Source organism: Rosa rugosa, chromosome 3 (genome assembly GCF_958449725.1).
Source record: "Rosa rugosa chromosome 3, drRosRugo1.1, whole genome shotgun sequence".
NCBI classification, from domain to species: Eukaryota; Viridiplantae; Streptophyta; class Magnoliopsida; order Rosales; family Rosaceae; genus Rosa; species Rosa rugosa.
This window is the reverse complement of record NC_084822.1, coordinates 44,496,913-44,519,271: the sequence shown is the minus strand read 5'-3', so window position 1 is coordinate 44,519,271 and position 22,359 is coordinate 44,496,913. Positions and strand designations below refer to the sequence as shown.

At 39.0% G+C, this 22,359-nt stretch overlaps 6 protein-coding genes across 8 annotated transcripts; 2 read left to right on the top strand and 4 right to left on the bottom strand.

Moving 5' to 3' along the window:
- Nucleotides 1-861: 861 nt before the first annotated feature.
- Nucleotides 862-6,745, top strand: LOC133736899 (ent-copalyl diphosphate synthase 1-like). Of its 2 annotated transcripts, XM_062164504.1 has the most exons (15): nt 862-1,135; nt 1,263-1,340; nt 1,452-1,525; nt 1,602-1,914; nt 2,013-2,196; nt 2,320-2,534; nt 2,662-2,782; nt 2,874-2,986; nt 3,071-3,297; nt 5,083-5,198; nt 5,404-5,502; nt 5,592-5,840; nt 5,940-6,066; nt 6,184-6,387; nt 6,461-6,745. In XM_062164504.1, the coding sequence occupies exons 1-15, from the start codon at nt 1,030-1,032 to the stop codon at nt 6,683-6,685; spliced, it is 2,451 nt and encodes an 816-aa protein (XP_062020488.1). In that variant the 5' UTR covers nt 862-1,029; the 3' UTR covers nt 6,686-6,745. The 2 variants fall into 2 exon arrangements, with proteins under 2 accessions (XP_062020488.1, XP_062020489.1); XM_062164505.1 differs by lacking the exon at nt 6,461-6,745 and having other exon boundaries at nt 5,592-5,721; nt 6,184-6,377.
- Nucleotides 6,746-6,834: 89 nt separating this feature from the next.
- Nucleotides 6,835-11,427, bottom strand: LOC133736903 (N-terminal acetyltransferase B complex catalytic subunit NAA20). 2 transcript variants are annotated; one of them, XM_062164511.1, is made up of 7 exons: nt 11,269-11,427; nt 11,083-11,173; nt 10,827-10,959; nt 10,437-10,506; nt 9,474-9,534; nt 9,270-9,389; nt 6,835-6,976 (listed from the first exon to the last, which is right to left on the bottom strand). In XM_062164511.1, the coding sequence occupies exons 1-6, from the start codon at nt 11,344-11,346 to the stop codon at nt 9,298-9,300; spliced, it is 525 nt and encodes a 174-aa protein (XP_062020495.1). In that variant the 5' UTR covers nt 11,347-11,427; the 3' UTR covers nt 6,835-6,976; nt 9,270-9,297. The 2 variants fall into 2 exon arrangements, with proteins under 2 accessions (XP_062020495.1, XP_062020494.1); XM_062164510.1 differs by lacking the exon at nt 6,835-6,976 and having other exon boundaries at nt 9,051-9,389.
- A 96-nt stretch (nt 11,428-11,523) lies between these two features.
- LOC133736901 (uncharacterized) lies at nt 11,524-13,424 on the top strand. The gene is made up of 2 exons (XM_062164507.1): nt 11,524-12,443; nt 12,939-13,424. Exons 1-2 carry the CDS (start codon nt 11,580-11,582, stop codon nt 13,341-13,343), a joined length of 1,269 nt encoding a protein of 422 aa, XP_062020491.1. The 5' UTR covers nt 11,524-11,579; the 3' UTR covers nt 13,344-13,424.
- Nucleotides 13,425-13,617: 193 nt separating this feature from the next.
- On the bottom strand, nt 13,618-14,913 carry LOC133736904 (uncharacterized). The gene is made up of 3 exons (XM_062164512.1): nt 14,560-14,913; nt 14,076-14,217; nt 13,618-13,934 (listed from the first exon to the last, which is right to left on the bottom strand). The coding sequence occupies exons 1-3, from the start codon at nt 14,841-14,843 to the stop codon at nt 13,851-13,853; spliced, it is 510 nt and encodes a 169-aa protein (XP_062020496.1). The 5' UTR covers nt 14,844-14,913; the 3' UTR covers nt 13,618-13,850.
- A 90-nt stretch (nt 14,914-15,003) lies between these two features.
- On the bottom strand, nt 15,004-16,663 carry LOC133736902 (COMPASS-like H3K4 histone methylase component WDR5B). The gene is made up of 2 exons (XM_062164509.1): nt 15,862-16,663; nt 15,004-15,463 (listed from the first exon to the last, which is right to left on the bottom strand). Exons 1-2 carry the CDS (start codon nt 16,522-16,524, stop codon nt 15,155-15,157), a joined length of 972 nt encoding a protein of 323 aa, XP_062020493.1. The 5' UTR covers nt 16,525-16,663; the 3' UTR covers nt 15,004-15,154.
- Nucleotides 16,664-16,781: 118 nt separating this feature from the next.
- LOC133736900 (F-box protein SKIP17-like) lies at nt 16,782-20,865 on the bottom strand. The gene is made up of 13 exons (XM_062164506.1): nt 20,502-20,865; nt 19,835-20,010; nt 19,366-19,563; nt 19,178-19,288; nt 18,983-19,068; nt 18,784-18,905; nt 18,330-18,394; nt 18,183-18,255; nt 18,009-18,071; nt 17,836-17,903; nt 17,570-17,644; nt 17,267-17,462; nt 16,782-17,116 (listed from the first exon to the last, which is right to left on the bottom strand). The coding sequence occupies exons 1-13, from the start codon at nt 20,829-20,831 to the stop codon at nt 17,054-17,056; spliced, it is 1,626 nt and encodes a 541-aa protein (XP_062020490.1). The 5' UTR covers nt 20,832-20,865; the 3' UTR covers nt 16,782-17,053.
- Between the last annotated feature and the right edge of the window lie 1,494 nt (nt 20,866-22,359).

The following is a 22,359-nucleotide window of genomic DNA, read 5'->3' as shown; positions in this document are numbered from 1 at the left end:
TTTTCTTCGAACGCTTTTATAAACAAAGAAAATGAGAAGTATGAAATGAGAACTAAAATGGAAATGAATAATAGAAATACTATAAATGTGTTTCTATTATTGTAAATCTCTAGAGAAGGAACAAATATAATTTTCCTTATTAATTTGTTATCTGTAACAGTTTTTTTATATAAGGATACATATGTCATTTAATAATTAAAAAATAAGGGAGGTCTAGTGAGTGAATTAAGAGGTCCCAATAGAAACACTCTAATTAGAACACAAAAGAGTATGTGATTAGTATTTTTTTTCTTGCATTGAGCGGGAGAGATCGCAAAGAAAAGAGAGACCTCGTCGTCCCCATTGGAGTATTTTAATCTTCTTCGGGGCTCTGCTTTTCTTTGTTTTGGGCTTATTCCTAAAAGGTGGGTGTGCTAGGAGATTACTAGTTTGTTTGATCTTTTAGTTATGGGTGATTTTGTAGTAGCTTCTACATAACGGTTCTTTATGTCGACCCCATAGGGGTGGATCATTTTTGTACTGCTTGTTGAATTACATAATGGGATGACCTCTTTTATTCAAAAAAAAAAAATCAAAATAGATATAAGACAAAAACAATAAGAAAAACCTAAGACGAATAGATAAAAAATAATAATAAAACAGCCTTTCATAGAAATTTGGTGGAAGCGCCAAAATAAAACACAACAAACAAGATTGAAATAGATATAAGACAAAAACAATAAGAAAACCTAAGACGAAGTACTCATGGAATATTGGCAACGAATTACCCTAAAATTAATTGAGCTCCTAAGCAAGTGGCTAGGGATACCACTAGTATAAGAATCAACAAAAGCAAAGCGGAAGCGGCAAACCAAATGCGCATCTATCATCGAAAAAAAAAAAAACAAATGAGCATCCAAAGCAGCAAACCAAAATGCCAAGAATGTCATCTCTCGTTTCTCTTCGTTTAGACACTAGCTAAGACACCCAGCCTAAACCCTATCCTGCTAATTCCTCTCATCATCATCATCATCAGCTAAACCGTAAAACATGCCTTCTTCCGCTCACCACCTCGTTCTCTCTCTCCTAAATTCTCTACCATCACCGTCCGCCTCTTCTTTCTTCACCCACAATCAACCTAGACATTTACATGCAGGTCAGTACCTTCTTATTATTTCTTTCCTCGATCGATCATTCAATTAACGTAATCTGTCATAGTTTCCTACCTCCCTTTTCATAATTTATCTTTTGCAAGCTCATTCTTCATTTACCATTATTCACAGGTTTTTGGTTTTTCGGGGATGAAGACAAAAGGGTTCTTCCCTTAATATGCAGTGCGGTTTCTAAACCTCGCACTCGAGGTAAGTATTCTATCTTTTCCTTTTATATTTTCAAAAAACAAAAATTTGAAGATTTTTTTTTTTTTTACTTTTTTACTTTTTACCATTATACATGCTTCATTCTTTGTACAGATTATGCACCCTTGTTGCATAAGATTGTGAAAGATGATACACAACAAAATGAAGAAACTCCTCCTACCAATAAGGTGCTCAATTTTCTTTAAATTTAACCTAGATATGCAGTTCTTGATCCAATAATTAATTGAAAGTTGAAACTTATAGGATGACAACTCTGCATCGACCCAGATCATCAAGGAACTTGTGGACTCCGTCAAGTCCATGCTGTCTTCTATGGAGGATGGGGAGATCAGCATATCAGCGTACGATACAGCATGGGTTGCCTTGGTCGAAGACGTCAATGGAACTTGTTCGCCTCATTTCCCTTCCAGCCTCGAATGGATTGCCAACAACCAGCTTGAAGATGGCTCTTGGGGCTACAAGGACGTCTTCTCTGCCCACGATCGAATCATCAGCACCCTAGCCTGTGTTGTTGCGTTGAAATCGTGGAGTCTCCACCCGGACAAATGCGACAAAGGTGAGGCAGCTAATTGCTGTGTTATTCGCCCTCTCAATTTTTTATTCGTGACGTAATTAAAAGAAATAATTGGTTAATTACTACTCTTCTACGATCAGGAATGAGGTTTTTCAGGGAAAACCTAGACAAAATTGAAGACGAGAATAGTGAGCACATGCCTATAGGGTTTGAAGTTACATTCCCTTCTGTCCTGGAAATAGCTCGGAGCTTAAACCTTGAAGTTCCTGATGAGTCTCCTGTGTTGCATGAGATCTATGCCTGCAGAAACCTGAAACTCTCAAAGTAGGTTTGAACTTTCAGTTTTATTTATTTATATTTTGTTTTTGAAATGTAAACTAGCCTTATCCATGCATGCACATGTACTATAATAATGAAACAATGAATAATGCATGTCGATTGGAGTAGGATACCGAGGGACATACTGCACAATGTGGCCACATCACTGCTTTATAGCCTTGAAGGAATGGCAGGTCTCGACTGGGAAAAGCTTCTGAAACTCCAGTCCAGAGACGGGTCGTTTCTCTTTTCTCCGGCGTCTACTGCCTACGCATTGCAGCAGACAAAGGATCGAAACTGCATGTCGTATCTGTCAAGAATAGTCCACAAGTTCAATGGAGGAGGTATCGATCGGTTCTTAATTCAGTGCATATGCGTGCCAAACATCCAAGCTCAACGTTAAAATGTCACTTTTTCTGTATTTTGAAGTAAAGGACTTCTGTGCGTGCCTTTTGCTTTTTTGCTTTTCAGTCCCTGTTGTGTATCCAGTCGACTTGTTCGAACGCATGTGGGCTGTCGATCGCTTGCAGAGGTTAGGACTGTCCAGATACTTCGAGCCGGAGATTAAGGAGTGTGTTAGATACGTATCGAGGTATGTATATGCACTAACTAATGACGAAAAACTACTTGTACAAATATTAGCTAGTTTTTATATTTATTTAATTTGGCCAGTAATTATGAAGGTATTGGACGGAGAAAGGAATTTCGTGGGTGAGAAACTCAGAGGTTCCAGACATCGATGACACATCAATGGGGTTCAGACTGCTCCGGTTGCATGGGCATAAGGTGTCGGCTGGTAAGTTTGTGTAGGACACTGGACGCTCTCGACAAAGTTTTATCCACAAATTAATTTGGTAGTTAATTATATGACTTCATGCAGAGGTTTATGAGTATTTTAAGAAAGGAAGTGAGTTCTTCTGCTATCCTGGACAGTCGAGCCAAGCTGTGACCGGAATATACAACTTATATAGGGCAAGTCAGTTGGCATTACCGGAAGAGAAGATCCTTGGGGATGCTAAAGAGTTTGCTACTAAATTCCTTAGAGAGAAACAAGCTTCTAATGAGCTTTTGGACAAATGGATGATAATTAAGGACTTACCTGGAGAGGTATATATGTCTACTCTATATATAGCCTTTTCACGAAGGGATTATTTTTTTGGTCATTTTAAAGTATTCTTTGTGGAATCCACTTTTTGATCACATATAAGCATTTCAACCGTTCAATTTTTATGACTACATATGGGTAAATTTTCAATCAGATGACTATTAAGGTATCAAACTAGATTAAATCAAATGACGAATCAAATCTATGCAACCTGAACCATTCATGCTTATAATTGTAAATTACAGTTATGTCTTGACGATCATCAATTTAGCTGAAAATTTACATATATATATATATATATATATATATAGGGCCCTTCCACTAAGAGATCCTCTTTTTTTGGCTATTTTAAGGGATTAATCATTAGACCCACTTTTCGGTCACATATCCACATCTTAATCGTTCAGTTTTGATCTCTTAGTGGAAGGGCCCTATATATATATATATATATATATATATATATATATGATTTTTCTCAAGTATATACTTACCTAAGCTTACGGAACAGATTTCTAGTTTTTGGCCACTTTTTTATCACATATTCACATCTTAACCGTTCAGTTTTTAAGTCCTAATGTATAGATCACTTCAGCACATTTTCAGCCAAATTGATGATTGTTAAGCCATCCAAAACTGCAATTTACACGAACGAACCGAAACCGTTCGTGTTCATTGTTGTAAATTGCAGTTTTGAATGCCTTAACGATCATCAATTTGGCTGAAATTTTGCAGAGATGATCTATAAATTAGGACCTAAAAACTGAACGGTTAAGATGTGAATATGTGATTGAAAAGTAGCCAAAAACTGGAAATTCGTACCTAAGCTTAGGTAAGGACGTCCTTAGCCAAGGACTGTATATATATATATATATATATATATATATATATATATATATATATATATATATATATATACACGGAGCCGATCGAGAGAGGACGTATATACCCTGCCCAGAAACCTGCAACCTCGATCTCCTCCGACCTCGATCGCTGCCCAAAAGCGGTGTAGGATGCCTCCGGCCTCTGTCCGGCCAGATTCGCGCCGCCGTCGCAGCATTAGAGGGGCTGCTGCATCGACGTCCGCACTTTAGCGATAGTGCGGACGTTAGTCTGTGATCGGGTCTATATATATATAGGGCCCTTCTAGTGAGAGATCCATTTTTTGGTCATTTTAAGGGATAGCTCATTAGACCCAATTTTCGATCACATATTCACATCTTAACCGTTCAGTTTTTAGGTATATATGAGTAGATCATCTCTGTAAATTTTCAGCCAAATAAATAATTATACACACACACACAGAGGGCCCTTCTAGTGAGAGATCCCTTTTTTGGCCATTTTAAGGGATCACTCATTAGACCCACTTTTCAATTACATATTCACATCTTAACCGTTCAGTTTTTAGGTATATATGAGTGATCATCTCTACAAATTTTCAGCCAAATAAATAATTATTAAGGCATTCATAACTGTGATTTACAATTATGAACATGAACGGTTCAGGTTGGACATATTTGGTTTGTCCATTGATTTAATCTAGTTCGATACCTTAACGATCATCAATTTGGCTAAAAATTTGCATAAATAATCGATACATTAGGACCTAAAAACTGAACTGTCGAAATGCCGAAATCCAATCGAAAAGTGGGTCCATATATATGTGTGTGCGCGCGCGCGCGTGTGGTCCCTCGCCTCGTATCATAAGGACGAGCTCTCCTCATGTTCAATTAAATATTGTGATTGCAAATGAAATTCTAAAAAGAGAGGGGAAATATTGGAAAACACAGGTGGGTTACGCGCTGGATTTTCCATGGTATGCAAGCTTACCTCGACTGGAGACTATATTTTACATTGAACAATATGGTGGTGAAGATGATGTTTGGATTGGCAAGACTCTCTACAGGTATCTTTCTGTTTAAACTGGATCATTCAATAATTCCACATTTTGAATTCTTGCATTCGTCCGATTCTTTTGGGGAGAACTTCTTACATTACTTTTGTAAAACAACAGGGAGAAAGCATGTCTTCGATTATTCTCGCGATGTACTTATATTTGTCGAAAACTTTGATCCTAACAGCTGCACCTTTGCTTATTTGTTCACTTTTAGCATGCCCTACATTAGCAATAATGTGTATCTGGAGCTGGCAAAGCTAGACTACAACAATTGCCAAGCATTACATCTCAAGGAATGGGACAGCATTCAAAAGTAACCAAACAAACCCAAAAATATATCAGCGTTTCTAATTACCCGTTGTTTAAGTTATGGTGAACAATCAATAATCGCATGCAATGCAGGTGGTACAAAGAATGGAAACTCGAAGACTATGGATTGAGTGAAAAGAGTCTCCTCACGGCTTATTTTGTTGCGGCAGCGAGCATTTTTGAACCCGAAAGAGCTAATGAGCGACTTGCATGGGCTAAAACGGTATGCCTAGTTGATATAATTGTGTCTTATTTTAAGGGAGAAACTTACGATGAAGATAAGAAGGCTTTCATTTATGAATTCAAAACCTTTTCCAATATGCGAGACTATGAGAATGCAAGGTAATCAAATTTAGTACATTTTCAAATGCATTGTTTCACGCCCTAAAAGACATTGAAAATGCAATTGATTTTTCATTTTGCATTTGCTTTGTGATATAGGAGGTCCTCCACAAACAAGACTGCAGGGCAAGGAATTGTTGGGGCTTTGCTGGCAACCCTAAGCCAACTCTCATCGGTCACAATGGCGCTACATCACCAAGACATTACCGAATCTCTAAGTCAAGCTGTGAGTTCTCAATTCTTATTCCAGCAAAACACTGCTAATTGAGATCTGAAACGATTCAAATAATAATACTATGGTTTTGATTTTTCTATTTCATCTTTGTTGAATACATAAATATAGTGGGAAAAGTGGCTACTGAAGTGGCAAGAGAAAGGGGAGAGGTACCGAGATGAAGCTGAGCTACTAGTGGAAACAATAAATCAAACCGCTGGCCTTTCACTTCGGCAAAAGTTGTTGTCCGATGCTCCAGAATATGAGCAGCTTTTCGGCCTAACTAACAAAGTTTGCAATCAACTTCGCTATTGCGAAAACCAAAAGAACAAGGTACTTGATTCATTAACAGCGTCTATCAATGCTTGGTTTGATGATTTGGCTAGTACTTACATTATTGTCTCAGGTAAATGGCAACTGCAGAACCAAAATCAACATGACAACCCCAGAAATGGGATCATACATGCAGCAATTGGTGGAATTGGTGCTAGAAAAATCTTCCGATGACATAGAATCCTTGATTAAGCAAAGCTTTTTTACCGTAGCAAGGAGCTTTTACTATTCTACCTGCTGCGACCCTGAAGTCATTAGCCACCACATTAACAAAGTACTCTTTCAGCGAGCAATTTGATGTATGTGCAGAATGTAATATTAGCTTCGTTGGGTCACCATCTCTCCCTCTCCCTCTCTTCTGAACCACAGTTTGAATAAAAGTAAATAACATGAAGTTTTCTGGGTAGTCCAAAGAATTCGCCTTAAATATCCTCAAATAATGTTCTGGAGGACTTATAGACTCGCATTATATACATAACCTGAATATAAATAATGCAAAGGCCATAAGCTAACAAAACAGACACACAAAACACAGAAGGTGATGATTGACATATCAAATGAGAACCCTCCTTTTCTGACAATCTTACCCCTGTGGCAAACCAAATGAAAAACTCATAAGACAGCATACTGCTAGTTAAGTGTTTGCAAAATGCAGAAGAAGCACTAATCATTATGAATGAGGATATGCATCAAACATAGCACAGAATTGTAGAAACTAGAGACAGATATTCCTAAACGACCTAACACAATCTTACTCCACCTTGAATGACAATCAGACTACATGTACAATGGTTTAAACAAATTTAGTTAGCAGACATATACAGATGGCAAACCCACATTGACTTGTTTTGTTAGAAAGCTGGCCTCTTTAACGTGTTTGTGTAATGGTTTCTTCCTAAGGGCAAGCAGATTAACAATGGCAGACAGTGTTGCATACAAGGACATGATGAAGCAGTTTGTGGATTGATCTTCAGCCTTAAGTGGAAATTCAAAAAATCCCACTTGGTATTGTTGGACAACCACTTGTCCCAAAAGTGAAAATGTATAGAAGTGCATGTATTAACACCCTCTCTCACATGCAAACCTAACTAGCACATGAAGAACAAACATATACTACGAGACGGAAATGAAGGTTACCCAGGATTCAAACCGGCCAGGACCCTTGTAAGCCAGACTTTAAGCTAAAATGGGGTAACAAAATATATATCAAACTAACAAAATTGCCTGTAGATATGAGCAGTAGGAACTATAAGTAAGAAATTGCCTTCAACTGCGCATGCTTGTGCCAACCAAAGCAAGGCAAAAGGGGGAGAAAAAGCAAAGCAATATATACATGGTTGGGTTGGCATTATGATTTCTCTGCATTCTCTTCAGAGAAAGTTAAATGATCATAAGAGTGTGCAAAACAAGCACCCTACAATATTATGAGAATAGGAGATGGTAAGTGATACTCTGATCCCAGATATTCAAGGACAGAGTGGAACATGAAGACAAGGAGAATACAATGAATAAGCAGAGAATATAGACATGAAGATTTTGAGGGTCAGAAGAGAAAAAAGAAGCTAAATGGGAATGACTGTTTTGGAGGGCAACCCATTTTGGCAAAGAGAGATCAAGGCCAACCTCCCTATCACTGTTTCTATGATTTCGATGGTTTGGTTTAGTTTGGGATCAAGATCAAGGCACCTGAGGCAACCCCTTCACACTCCACTGCTTGGTAGTGCAAACTGCATACATGCAGCCCACCAAACCGGCAGCACCCCAATCTATATACAGATGAACAAATTTTCATTAGGTGATAAGAAGAAGAGTGGTTCAATGCCCGTCTTCACAGTTTTATAAATTTCATCGACAACCCTTACTCTGAGAGGACCCTGAAAGTGGAAGGTCATCACTTCCTTCTTGGAGGCTTCCTATATCCTATGGACATTCCATAAGAGCAGTCAATATCCTGGTACGCCAGACACTAAAAAGAGTGGGTGATGGTTCTAAAGCATGAGGAGACTCAGGTGTATAAACTAAAACCTCAGGAAGTACTATCGATAATTTTTTAAATTTCACTATAATGAAGTTCAGACCTACTTTATGTAGTCATTTAATCTTATTTGTTCTGATGAGGAATCATCAGCGTCGTGGTAGGAGATATTGACCAGTTCATCCAACTTCAGATCCATAACAAAATTACAGTTGCTGATCCTGCCAAATAATCCTCTTGCCTTGGTGAAGCTTGATGCTCTTGATGATGTTGACAAAGGACAATGACCTCAGTTTCCAGACCACAAAAGAACTAAAAAACTTCACATATATAGATCTTTGAATTTCCCCCCTTCCCAATAAAACTTATTCTCCGGAAGGCCTTTGAACAAAAAGCTTTTCTTTTATTCTAATCTAATTATTGCACCACCAGAAACTACAACAAAATTGAACAATCTCCAAGTTCATCATGTATTTGGAGAATGGTTAGACAAGCAGCAACTACAAAAGTGCCAACAGTATATAAATAACTTGGACTCAGATCCTTCAAGGATGTGGAGACCTTTATTTTATCTCATTCTTATTCCCAGTGTAGCACAAAAACTAGAATGTCAAACAAAGTTCAAGTGCATAAAAAGAAGGCCTTGTGTGAGGTTCCCAAAAGTGATTTTGGAAACTTTGAACCAACATCAAGCAACAAATCTCTCACAGATATAACAAGGGCAATAGATATAGTGATCATATGAATCCAGTTAACTCACTACAGGTTAATGTCACTAGTTTCTGCTTAAGAGACAGATTCATAACAAGCACACTTCATTCAGTGATTCTAAAAGCAGTTTACAGTGCCTAGCTTACAGATCTTCAAAAGTCACAAGGATACAGTAATGCATCATCATCACACTTACTAGGCAGAAATTCCATAGAAAGCAGATTTTAGTCATACTCTAATTCATCAGGAGTAACTGGTCGTTTGAGGGGTATGATTGACTTCTTTTCAACATCCCGAGATAATGCTTTCCTCATATCTGGAAAATGCAAAACATTTAAGTGGTGCAAAAACAGTTAACTATATAGAAATCTCAGCAATGTAATTCGGGTGGAAAACTCACCTAACCCATCTTCCTCCCCTGAATAATACCGTAGTACTCGTCTATAAATTATATAACCAAGCTGGGCAGAAAAAAGAAAGGAAATGGAAAGTCAGCATCAACTTGTCCCAAAAAAAAAATTGCACTTATATCTGAATACTAATCAACTGTAATTTGCTACATATCAAACCCTTTTGCAAAAGCACAGAGAATTTGCATAATATACATTCGACTGTACTCATATTGCAAATATGTCCTTTGGTTGGGCCAGGAGGGGAGGCGGAGGAGGAGGGGGGTTGTTTTTCGCCAACCAACTCAAAAGATTTGAAAATGCTGGAGAATAAGGGTTTCATTTGACACGTAAAAGGGGCAACATTTTCAGTTTTCAAAGACTGAACTCTTTGTTTAGTGTTCTTAAAACTGGCCACTTTTCTTTTTTATCTTGAAGACATAAATTTCAATTTGTACCCACTAAATAGTAAAATATGGATAGATTCTGCAAATAAGTGGAACCCAACTCTAAATCATTCAATGTTGGCCAACTGAAAACAACCTCTGAATGAAGTATTTGAAATGTCTTGCACAACCTTTGTATCTTTGAACAACTTTATAGTTTTGAAAAGAAATTGCAAATAAACCCTCAACGTCTAAAATGATACCAGAAGTTACAGTTGTCAAACAAGTTAAATCATGGAAAGCAAAAGGTTTCTTTCACATGGAATCATCAGCAATTCAGACAAATAGAGGTCAAAACATATTGCAGAACCGGTGAAGGTATACAAGATGTTATTACAATCCTAATGCCAGAGACAAAAGAACAGCTGTAGAAGATGGAGAAGATATCCATCGTTCTCAAAATTACAGAAGAAATGTTGACATTCAGTTCATTAAAAGGATTAATAAAATCATGGCAGCATATCTCACAAGTTTTTTTTTTTTTTTTCCTTATAAAAAGTAAAATTCTGAAAGTTAAAGATATATCACCTTCTCATACATCTTTATGGCTGGAGTGTTTGATGCTCTCACAAAAAGATCAACAAAGTAACCCTTATCACTGCCAAAGAAAGTTCTCATTAGTAACAAGATAGGACAATCACTAGAAGTATCTACAACCCAGTAGGGGTTTGTATTGCCACCGACCTAACTAAGTTATCCAACAAGTGAAAATGCAGTCACAAATAAGACTTGTAGAAGGAGAGCAATGATCATCCTGATCAGAAACAATATATGTCGGTGTTGTGTAAAGCAAAACACTATATCAGATTCCTACTGAACACAATGATCCGCAATAAAATGCAAGAGTCTAATCTGCTTGAATGAGGACAGAGACAAAGTACCGCAATTCATAATGACAACACATAATGCCCCTCTTACATCTTATCGCTGAAGTCTTCAAGGAGGTTCATGAGCTTCTTGGCCAGCTGCTGCCTCCGATATTCTGGAGCAACAGTTACCGCTGTTACATGACCATGCCACGACTCACCTTGCCCCTCAACCTTTCCCATAACTGCAATTACAATAGAAACACACACAGAGATGTGAAGCAGCATATGTATCATCAATTAGCAATTTCCTATCTAAAATCTCAGGAAACCTTTCAAAAACTATCAAAGATTGGGGGTGTGCTCACTGTAACCCATGATTCGATTTCCCGGGGCTTCGGCAACATGAAAATAATCGGGCCATCTTGCCAAATAGGTCATATAGAACGACATATTGAACTGCAAATATATCCAACCCAATCTCAATACTCCATAACCATAATCACCAAATTTCACACACACAAAAAAAAAAAAAAAAAAAAAAAACCTCTTACGGTTTCAGTGAGGTGGTCGAGATTGACCGAAGTGAAACGAAGCAGATCATTGCAGCAAAATCTCCGAATCGTAGTCATCTTTTCGTTGAGCTTTGAAGCCTGGAAAGAATTTCAATCTGGTAAAAGGAATAGAAAAATTCAGCTTCTAGATTTATACGGGGACCCGGATCCGACCCGAATATGGAGCCGACTTGAAATACTCGGGTCTGGATTCGTTAACCCGAACCACAAACTATTTACCTATCTGGATCTGATAAAATTCGACTGGTTTTTGGGAAAACGAGAGAGCCATCGAAACCCTAGAGACGGTGATGGAGGATCTGAAGAAAGAGATAGAGGCCAAGCGGCAGAGGCTGGCGGAGGCGGCGACCGGCACCGGCACCGGCAGCAAGCGATATTTCAATCGCGCCGAGATGGAAAAGAAGCAAATCCAGAAGAAGCGGGAGGAAGAGAAGCGCGAATTAGAAGCCAAAGCAAAATCCAAGCGCCAATCCGCCGCCGCCTCCTCCTCCTCCGCCGCCGCAACCGGTGGTGATTCAACTTCCAAATCAAACCCTAACGCCGCCGCTGCCGCCACCACCACCTCCGCCGCGCCCTCGGCTTCTAAAGCCCTAACGGACGAGCAGAAAATCGACCTGATTAATATCCCCAAGCCGGAAGTGATCCGCCGCCTCAGGATTCTGAAGCAGCCGATCACTCTCTTCGGCGAGGACGACGACGCCCGGCTCGACCGGCTGAAGCACGTGTTGAAGACTGGAATGTTCGAGGTCGACTCCGACATGACGGAGGGGCAGACCAACGATTTCCTCCGGGATATCGCCGAGCTGAGGAAGCGGCAGAAGTCGGGGATTGTGAGCGACCGGAAGAGGAAGAACTCCGAGGTCGTGGACGGCGTGGTGGAGGACGGCGAGGGTGGGGTTAGGGAAGATGAGCTTGACGGCGACGGCGGGTCGAGCGGAGCTGATGTGGATAGGGACTTGAAGCTAATGAAGGCCAATTTCGATGAGTTGTGCGATGAAGATAAGATTTTGGTGTTCTTCAAGAGGCTGCTGAGTGAATGGAAACAGGAGCTGGGTCAGATGACGGCGGCTGACAGGCGAGCTGGGAAGAAAATTGCCACATTGAATCAATGTGCTCGCTACTTGCATCCCTTGTTCAAGTTTTGCAGGAAGAAGGTCTTGTTCATCCCTTGTTTCGATTATATTGTTCCTAGTGGTTTAAGTGGAATGCAATTTGGAATATGTATGTTCGAATATTATGCTCACCATTATAGACTTGTAGTAAGCTTTTTACATGAATGATCTTACAATTAAGGGTTTAGGTGAGGATGTATGTGGCCTGAGTAGAGCCCAGAATGTAGATATTAGGATTGAGTATTGTATATAGCAAATTTAACAAGTGCTTATAATAATCCAAGACAATGATGTTGTTAAAGATGACTTTTGTAATCTGGACTTGAACATATATTTCATGCTTTCATTCTTTTGTAGACAGTTTGTTTGGTAGATCGCTTTAAACTCAGCTACTTCTCAGGGTACATAGTATAACTGTAGCCAAATCCAGATCAGCTATACATACGTTACCTTTTCAGCTTCATATTGTGGTTTTGATTGCTAGTGCACAATTTATGAATAGGAAGACATTATTCAATTTGTATTTTCTACTTGCAGGTTCTTCCAGATGATATTCGCCGAGCGTTGATGGTGGTGGTTGATTGCTGCATGAAGCGAGACTACCTAGCTGCAATGGACCAATACATTAAGATGGCTATTGGGAATGCACCATGGCCAATTGGTGTCACTATGGTTGGTATCCACGAACGTTCAGCTCGCGAGAAGATCTACACCAACAGTGTGGCTCATATTATGAATGATGAGACAACTCGAAAATACTTGCAGTCTGTGAAAAGATTGATGACCTTTTGTCAGCGACGCTACCCAACTATGCCATCAAAAGCTGTTGAGTTCAACAGCTTGGCTAATGGTAGTGACTTGCAGTCTCTGCTACAAATGGAGACTGACTCGGGCAGTAGTCAAGTCTTTGAGGAAAGGCTTCGGTTAATGCCTGCTCCTTAGCTTTTGATCTAGCCAGTGTATGAAATTCTGTAGAATGATATATTTCTCCATCTGTGGAATGATATATTCTCCTTTTAAATATTTTAGCTTTGTGATTTTCTTTTTTGTCTTTTTCCCATAAAAATAAAATATAAAAATATAAAAAAGGTTTGGCCAGACTCCAAAGATGAAGATGTAAACCACAAGGAATCTGGGTTCTCCCGTATCCTAGGAAGGGCCATCTTATTCTCCAAGAGATGAACTTGGTTATTTTGCTTGATCAAACACCAAGCACTGCTGCTAAACAACTGCATGCGATTTAATTTCACTTTGAAACAGTACCAGATCAATTGTTCGGAAGAGCTCTAGAATTCCGTTTTGTTCAAGCGTGACAATACTTTACAAATGATTGCTCATTCTATCAAAATCAATACATCCATTGACGTGAGATTTAACACCTAATTCTCGCAAGCATAAAGTTATGAAGGAGACAACTGTGGTGGTGCTTTAATCAGGATCATCAGTTCATCACCGCGTCTCCCCCATTCCAAAGGTGTCTTCAACACCGTTGGACACCCTCTTCCTCCGCTCGGCAATCATATCTGCATACGCCTGCCAAAAACTCAGAAAGGGAAATACTTTTAATGCTCGAAGACCTAATGACCTCCAAAATCAAGTCCCGTCGATCTACTGGACCTGATGTAGCATATTGGAAAGAAGAACAAGATAAATCAGAGTGGAATATGCTCACACCTTTGGGTATGAATACAGAAAGATGTACCACCATAAGCCAATTAGGAAGACTACAACGCCTGTGGCTAATACTGAGTGCAAAATCAGCCAGCTAAACGCAATCACTAGCACTCCGGTCAGTGTAATTGTCCATGGTTGGCACCTAGTCACAAAATGGTAAATAAGAAACTAAGTAGATGCAAAAGAACTAGAATGGTTATTACATAATTACAAGCAATGAAACAACTGAGTCAAGAACCATGGAAGGACCAGGAACAACTTCTTATGGGTAACCTGAAACTTAATTCAAATGCAGAGGCTACAAAACCTAACGAAAGCATAGTATGTGGAAGACAGAAAAGTAAACCATAGCTTCAACCAAGAATACAGAAACAAACAAAAAACGCTATGGAAACAATTACAAGTTGAAAACCCCAAAAGAGCTAAAGAGTATGACATAAAATATTAGTGAAAAATAAGGAAGACCCGTGAAGGGAAGGCTGACCAGGAAGGTTTAGTGTCCCAAACGGAGTCATATTCAAGAGAAAGGTAGTTCATGTAGCCATCCATGTCATCCACAGCTCCATCTTCATCAAAGAACTGGGACTCCTTCGGTTCAACTGATTTGCTACCGAAAACAACATTCTTGCTGCGAAAACGTCTTTGTTGAGGATAAGTTACAGAGACGTGTGGCAAGAAAATGGAGTTGCAGAGATGGGTTTTTGAAGATGAGAGATGGGTTCGCAGAGGACCATAGAGAGAAGTAGGGAAGAGAGAGAGAGTCCCCATTTTGTCATTATAAGCCAAATATCTGTTTCTGCTTTATATTGCTCGCTTGGCTTCTAGCTTGTTTTTACTTGGGTTTGGGGACTTTTGGGAGCCCATGTCAAAATCATTGTGAATTAAATTAAAGCCAAATCCTGAATTAGACACATGTACAAGAATCACATTGCAAGGAAGGAAAAAATTGGAACTTCGGATTCAAAGCTAATGTTTACAGCTCTTAACATATATCTGGTTATCCTCATTAGAAATTACAATAGGGAGATAGATAGCTTCTAAAAGCCCCATGTTATGGATTCCAAATCCAGACAATGTTTTCATTTAGGAGCTGAATTGGCATTATCTTGAACCCAAATCCGGACAGTCTTATCATTTTGAAGAGCTGCGGAGGCAATCTTATTCTCCGACGGGTGACAGGAAACAGAGATGACGGTATCAGTATGGCCTTCAAATCTCTGAATCATAGTTTTCGACTGAAGATCCCACAAGTATACACAGTGATCCTCGGAACCACTAACAATATATTTCCCATTTGTCACAGAAAATGTAGATGTTATGCAATACACTTTGTTCAAATGCCCCGTATAGACCTTCAAGAACTTCCCCGTCGAGTAGTTGCACAGCTTCTGCAACCAAAAAACCAAAACTACACATCAACTAACCACCAAACTTATGGTTCCAATACATTCAATTAGTTAACTAGAGAGTCTCAATAGCATCATGTAGCAAACAATTTGCTCAGCACCTCAAAAGCAGAGAACTGGTGAATTACCTATTTTTATCTCAAAATTAATATATGCTAAACTCCTCAAACTGAAAAATCCCTCCAATGGTGAATTACACATTGCCCTCTACCTAAAACTAACTGCATTGCCAAACCAAAATTTTTTTTTTTTTTTGGTTACATTGCCAAACCAAAATTTGATTTGCAACAAAATTGAATAAGCAGCAAACCCTAAAGAGAAAAAGGATGATAACTTTTGACACGGAAAATTTGAAAGAGAAGGAAAATCAAGGGACTTACAAGGGAATTATCTAGAGTGGCGATGAGTATGAATTTTCCGTTGGGGGAGAACTTGGCGGAGGAAACGGCAGGGACCTTATCGTCAATTAGGGTTTTCAAGCAGGTCCCTTTAGCGGTGTCCCAAATCTTGCACGACCCGTCGTGACTGGCGGAGACGATGAGCGACCCATCGCGATTGAAGCTCACGGAGGTCACCGGAAGCGAGTGGGCCCTGATGACGTGGAGGCACTTGCCGGTCTTGACCTCCCAAATCCGAATCGTCTCGTCGAACGAGCCGGAGACGATGAGGTTGGACTGGGGGTTGAAGTTGGCGCAGAAAACGAGGTCGGAGTGGCCGCGGAGGGTCTTGACGCACTCGCCGGTGGGGGAGAGTGCGTCCCAGATGCGGAGGGTGCGGTCGTCGGAGGCGGAGCAGATGTAGTGGGAGTCGGAGGACCAGGAAAGGTCGGAGATGCCCTCGGAGTGTCCCACCAGGCGGCGCAGGAGGGCTAGGGTGGAAGACGACCAGAGGATCACGGTCTTGTCTAACGACGCCGAGGCCAAGAGCGTTCCGTCGTTGGAGAATTTGACGCACGACACGGCGCTCTCGTGGCCGCGAAGGGTCTTCACGTGCCGGTAAGGGTTGTACGGCGGCAGTTGTTGCCCACTGCCACTGCTCGCCATTCTTACTCTGCTTCAAACCAACTCTACTTTTGAAATGAAAGCTCTTTTTAGTTTGAACTGGCTATATATAGGGATTCAGAGAAAATTTACTACTCAACCGCCTCGGTAATAAAGCCCGGCAGTTTAATTGTTTTCCAAATTTCTTTTTTACCTTTTGCCGTATTAATTGTGATCTAGAAAATCCTAGTAATGCATTCTACATGAAAGTGAAAGCCGTATCACGAGTTTCAGTTTGTTAATGGGGTGATGGAAAGAAGTAGAACAATTAATGTTTCATCCAACAGAATTTACGGTGCATATCATGTTACAGGCACATGGTAGTAAAATCATTGGTTAGGGGATCTTCTATATGGTACAAAGACTCTGAAGGGAGCAGAGAGCATTCCCATAATTAAAAGGATCGCGTAGGGATTGAAAAGGATCAAACTATAGGGATAGGAGTGTGTACAGCAGTGGACTTCATATACAAAACTGGGACTCTTGAGGTTCAGCTTAAATGATGAGATGGCAATCGGCCACTGTTCACGGGTCAATTATGTCCTCTGCAGTTGAGCTGCATCTCATATAGCTGTTCCCTCCCCATAAGAGCATTCTGTTGGATCAAGCAGAAGGATATATGAGTGGCGTGAACCTTATGTATGACAGTGGGAGGGTGAGAGGAGAGCTACATGATCCATATTGTGCCTAGAGATTTCAATCCTTGCAATCTTATGTGTTCTCCTACCCATCAATAAGTCTCTACCTCATCTGAGCTTTCCTCATAAAGTACATAACTAGCATCCAGAGCATCCTCGTTGCCACTACCATGATCACTATTGTAGCTACTCTCGGAAAAACTCACAAACATTGAACCATCAGACGTATGAGTGCTCATCTGTGATGGCAGACTGATATCGCTATATGGCTCACTGTCGAACATTTGATCACTGTCGGCAAAACTGCATGACAATTCAGAATCCGGACAGAAACAATAAGCACATCACATATGGAAAAGGAAAATGGTAAACAGAGGACATGAAGTGAAATGGTTGAAGAATAAGCAAACCTTCCTTCGGATGGAAACTCGGCCAGTATGCACAGATGAGGCCTTTGTTCCAAAACCTGCTTTAAGGGATTGACACTGCACAACATTCATAAAAGTATTTCACTGGTTAAATCTCTTACACAGGAGCCGAAGAATCAACTGCTACCATCAGTAACAATGTTGGATTAAGAGATGGAAAAGAGCCTATTTCACTGTGTAACCCTAACCCAACAAAAGGAAAGAAAACAGAACAAAAAAAAATGTAAGCTTCAGGAGAAAACCATTACCTCAAGCTGTAGCATCTTTCATAATACCAGTCACCCTCAGATGCCAAGCCTTCCCTATTAGATATGTCCTGTTTGAGACAATAGCCAAGAGTCAATTAAGCATTCCCTGGAAGCCTAGAACTTTATATGCAAAGCTTCAACAAGAATAATATAATTAATTTCTGTCCACCTACAAGATGTCTAAGGAGCTTGAAATCCCCAGACAGAACTGCATTCAGCAACCGATAAACTTCCGCCTTCAAAATGACAATTAAGTTTCAGCAAGATATATATATATATATATATATATATATATATATATATAGAGAGAGAGAGAGAGAGCATGATAATAAAGGATGAAGCATCACCACTTTCAGATGCATGCAATCCCGTAAAATCACAACTTCCAACAGATTTCCACCTGTGTTGCTTCCAAGGTTCCTAAGAAATAAAAGTTTCACTTAAGTCTTGGATTTAGCGAGATAACAAAGAGTTTGTCCATTACGATAACTGACCTCAGAAATGACCCAGTGATAGAGTAAGATGTTGAAAAGTCAACATACTTTAGTTTTCTAAATCCCTGCACAAGTACCCGGAGACATTATTCAGATAATACCCACTTCCAGGGAACAGAATATTAAAAGACATCAAAACAATGGGTGAGGAATCCACTAATTTGTTCACAAAGGAAATAACTTATTTCTGACCTTCACTACCATGCTCAGGAATAATGAATAATAGAGATAAAAATGAGTTATTGAAAAAATAACAAAAGAAGAGCTCCTTGATAACTTATAAAAGTGATCATAACTATAAAATTTTAATTTGTTAAACTCACAATGACAGGTACCACATGCATAAGAACTCGCATAGCTATTCTCTCAAAATAACATTATGAATCTACTATAACACTAACCAATATAAATATAACCTTTGGATTATTATTTTCTCGAAATGTCCGAGACATACCTTAATAAGTATACGAACTTTATAATCATGCAGTTTAAAACCTCTGAGGGATAATGAAGTTACATGAGGGCAATTATTCACAAGCTCAATGCAGGCTGGTGATTTCAAACTGTCATCTCTACCTGACAGTTGACAAGTACACATTTAAGAATAAATTGAAGAACATAAAATGGAGTTCCTCATGCAGAATATGCAATACCTGATTTAGAGGATTCAAAGAACAAACGCTCAATTAAGTGACAGTTTGTGCTCACTGACACCAATGTCTGCCTCAGTTCCACATGACTAAAGATTGCGCAAAAACAAAACAAAAATTAGTTTGTTTGAACATAAAGAATTGTGGAAACGAAAAATATGGTCCAACATAAGGACTGCAGAAAAGCAACAAACTTACAGGCCAACAATTTCCAGATCAATGAGAGATGGACAGGCCGCTAATGCACCACAAAGTGATGCATTATCCATTCTTTCAATATTGTAAAGGTGCAATTTTCTCAAAAGAGCCCTTGCAGTAAGAAAAGGAAGTATAAGAAATAGGTAAAGTGCAAAAACCAATTCCCAAGTCTTACAATTCAAGCATACCCTGGAGCACCACTGTCCCCACCTAGAGGGCTCAAACAGGATCTGGAAAGAATCGATGACTCCTTCCCCTGTCTGGATCTCTTATCATTCCATGAAAAGTTAGATACATCTACAGAGTTCCGGATAGTATAAACTAAGGGCTGACAAGATCCAAGTGACGTCGTCGGGCCTGGAACTACTACACCAAGCTTAAGAGACCTGAAATAACCATGATCAAAATAAGTCAGATATACAAAAGCAAAGATACGATCAAAACGAGAGTATCATATCCTCAAAGTAGCATTAATTACTCAAATGAGGAATAATGCATTGCATCTCCAAAACTGAAAAACAATCTGTAAATACAGGTGAAAGGAGGAATCTAAAAGACCAAAATTAAACCAAAAATATTCACCACAGCTTTCACATGCAAAAAAATATTATAGAGTATCAAGTTCCAAAAACTTCTTGGGTGCAAATAAACACTTACTGGAGAGCTTTCCCTGCCCGGTGAATCATTGTGGAAACTACTGCATTGTTAACTTTTGGAACAACTGTTGTCAAGTCAATATTGGCATAGCAAGAAGGATCCATGGCACATTTATTAAACATTGAACAAGTAGCTGCAGCATAGCATAGGCTTTGTGTATCGAGCATAGAAAAGACCTGCATATCACCACATTACTCAGATGATGCAATTCCACATGCACAAATGATGCTAAAAATTCTTATAATCACCACAATGAATAACAAATTATCGGAACCTGGAAATTATCCATATGATTAGTGATCAGAAATTCACACGGACTGAAAATCGATTTGTGCATCGCAACAGAAACGCTAAAACCCTAACTAACCAACACCAAAGTAAATAAAAAGCAAAACGCAACTTCATCCCTTCAAAAAAAAAAACAAAACAAAAACCAACTCTATCGAAACCTCGAAATGATCCATACGATCATCTCCATTAGCATGAAAACTAGTGATCGGAAACACTCGATTGTGCAAGTTTGCAACGGAAAACGGCAAAATGCAACTTCAAAGCGAAACAATCGAACCGATCGTCGGAATGCGCAAAAAAAACTAACACGATCAAACCAGTTTCCGGCCGCAATTACAGTTCAATTTTTACTTCCAACAGTAAAACCTAGACTCACCTTGATGGTAAGGTCGGGAGGGAGAGCCCAGGCGATGGAGTTGTGCTTGGAGGCTCGCCGTCTCGCCGAGCGCTTACCGGCCTCGAGGAGCACCGATCCCAACTGGAGAGCGCGATCGATGAGCTTGGTCTGATCGGCGTCGGAGTCGCGGGAGTCGAGGATCCGCTCGAAGGAGAGATCGATGGCGAAGGGCGGGGAGTCGGAGAAGTCGAGGAAGGTCTCGAGGAGGTGGTCGCGGTCAGGGAGGTTGAGGTGGTTTGGGGGCCTAGGGTTTTGGGAGGGGCAAGGTCGCTTGGCCATGGATGACGGAATGAGGAGGAGGGTATCCATAGCGGGTGGTTATCAAGAGAAGAGAGAGTGTTGGTGTTGGTGTTGGAGAACAGGGGCCTTTTCTGGGTGACACGTGGAGGTGGTAACGTGGGTTTGGAGTTTTGGAACACTGTGAAATGGTAGTAATACGGTAAGTGTATCAGAGCCCCTGTGTAAAGTGACATGCGTGTACTTACCATGTGTACCATACCATACTACTACATCTAACATTTCTGTTCGTACCGTATTTTCACATTTTTCTTTAAATAAAAAGAGAAATTTTAAATACACACCTCTAATCACTTAATACACATCCCTATTATTTTATATTTCAAATTATATTTTGTATGTAGGTTAAATGACCAAAACAGACATCTATGCATTAGAAGAAGTTATTGGGTTATATTTCCTTATATTATTCTATTTATCTATACTATTATTAAGAGAAGAGGGTTTGTTAGCCAAGATCTAGAATTTTGACAGAAAATACCCTAGAAGATAAAGTTTATTTGAGAATTAATTAAATCAGAAAGATAATTAAGACATTTACAAAATATATTTTTATTAAAAAAATAAACAAAAAAAAGTATCTACAACCCACTTTTCTCTCCCCATTATCTTTTTTCTGCAATAACTACTTTTTTATTTTCTGAAGAAAAAATAATAATAATAATAAGTTCCACATGCAGAGCATGTGTGAAGAAATGCTAGTGTATATAAACACAACAAATTTTTATACATGGCCTCTCAATTTAATACAACAATAAAGTTAGAAACTATCTAATTTAATTTTTTTTCTTAAATAAACTGTAATTAAATGAGGTGAGAGACCATAATATTTAGAATTTCAAAATCAATTGCATTAAATATTTTTAAAACATATCGCTTTACTCCCAGTTTTTAGTTAATTTTCTTTTTTGTTCTAAGATTTATGATTAATCAATTTATTTTCTGATATAAAACATCACAGGTGAAAAAACTTTGTAATTGTTAATTTGTTTGGCCCCTCTAATGACAACTTTTTAGTTTCACCATTGTGGAGAAACTACTAATATAGTTTTGGTTGAATGTTCAACTCATAATTTTATACTTGATTAACATGGTGTTTGGTGGATGAGAGCTCAAATAACACAAAACCTATTTATATGCATCTATTTAAAGGGAACAATAATAAATCTTTTTAGATTTCTCAATAACTAACACAAGTAATCAATATAGTCATTTACAAAATTTTAATATACTAGAATATACTAATCATATTAAATAGTAACCTTAATATAGTAAAAAAGTAGGATATTTCATGATTTTTGAGATTAAGGATATTTTAGGTACTTTGGGTTGTGTATTTAGTAAAATCTTAGAATGAAAAATTAAATGGGTGGTGTATTAAGTATGGAGTGTGTATTAAGTAATTAGGGGTGTGTATTTAAAACTTCTCAATAAAAATCGATAAAACATTATTTTTGTAGTAATCTGTTGGTGCACAAAAATTCGGGAGGAAGATTACCCAACAAAAATTCCCCTCCTTCAATCTTCAAGAAGCCCTAGA

Coding starts and splice junctions, on each gene's coding strand:
- LOC133736899 (XM_062164504.1), top strand. CDS start 1,030: ATGCCTTCTTCCGCTCACCACCTCGTTCTCTCTCTCCTAAATTCTCTA. Junction 2,197..2,319: donor AGAAACCTGAAACTCTCAAA/GTAGGTTTGAAC, acceptor CGATTGGAGTAG/GATACCGAGGGACATACTGC. Junction 2,987..3,070: donor TGGGCATAAGGTGTCGGCTG/GTAAGTTTGTGT, acceptor GACTTCATGCAG/AGGTTTATGAGTATTTTAAG.
- LOC133736903 (XM_062164511.1), bottom strand. CDS start 11,346: ATGACTACGATTCGGAGATTTTGCTGCAATGATCTGCTTCGTTTCACT. Junction 11,174..11,268: donor TCGACCACCTCACTGAAACC/GTAAGAGGTTTT, acceptor ATATATTTGCAG/TTCAATATGTCGTTCTATAT. Junction 10,507..10,826: donor GAAGACTTCAGCGATAAGAT/GTAAGAGGGGCA, acceptor TTTCTTTGGCAG/TGATAAGGGTTACTTTGTTG.
- LOC133736901 (XM_062164507.1), top strand. CDS start 11,580: ATGGAGGATCTGAAGAAAGAGATAGAGGCCAAGCGGCAGAGGCTGGCG. Junction 12,444..12,938: donor TCAAGTTTTGCAGGAAGAAG/GTCTTGTTCATC, acceptor TTCTACTTGCAG/GTTCTTCCAGATGATATTCG.
- LOC133736904 (XM_062164512.1), bottom strand. CDS start 14,843: ATGGGGACTCTCTCTCTCTTCCCTACTTCTCTCTATGGTCCTCTGCGA. Junction 14,218..14,559: donor TGGGACACTAAACCTTCCTG/GTCAGCCTTCCC, acceptor TTTTGTGACTAG/GTGCCAACCATGGACAATTA. Junction 13,935..14,075: donor TTCTGTATTCATACCCAAAG/GTGTGAGCATAT, acceptor AGTTTTTGGCAG/GCGTATGCAGATATGATTGC.
- LOC133736902 (XM_062164509.1), bottom strand. CDS start 16,524: ATGGCGAGCAGTGGCAGTGGGCAACAACTGCCGCCGTACAACCCTTAC. Junction 15,464..15,861: donor CCACTCTAGATAATTCCCTT/GTAAGTCCCTTG, acceptor TTTTGGTTGCAG/AAGCTGTGCAACTACTCGAC.
- LOC133736900 (XM_062164506.1), bottom strand. CDS start 20,831: ATGGATACCCTCCTCCTCATTCCGTCATCCATGGCCAAGCGACCTTGC. Junction 19,564..19,834: donor CGGGCAGGGAAAGCTCTCCA/GTAAGTGTTTAT, acceptor TGGTTATTTCAG/GTCTCTTAAGCTTGGTGTAG. Junction 17,904..18,008: donor TCAAGCTCCTTAGACATCTT/GTAGGTGGACAG, acceptor TGTCTCAAACAG/GACATATCTAATAGGGAAGG.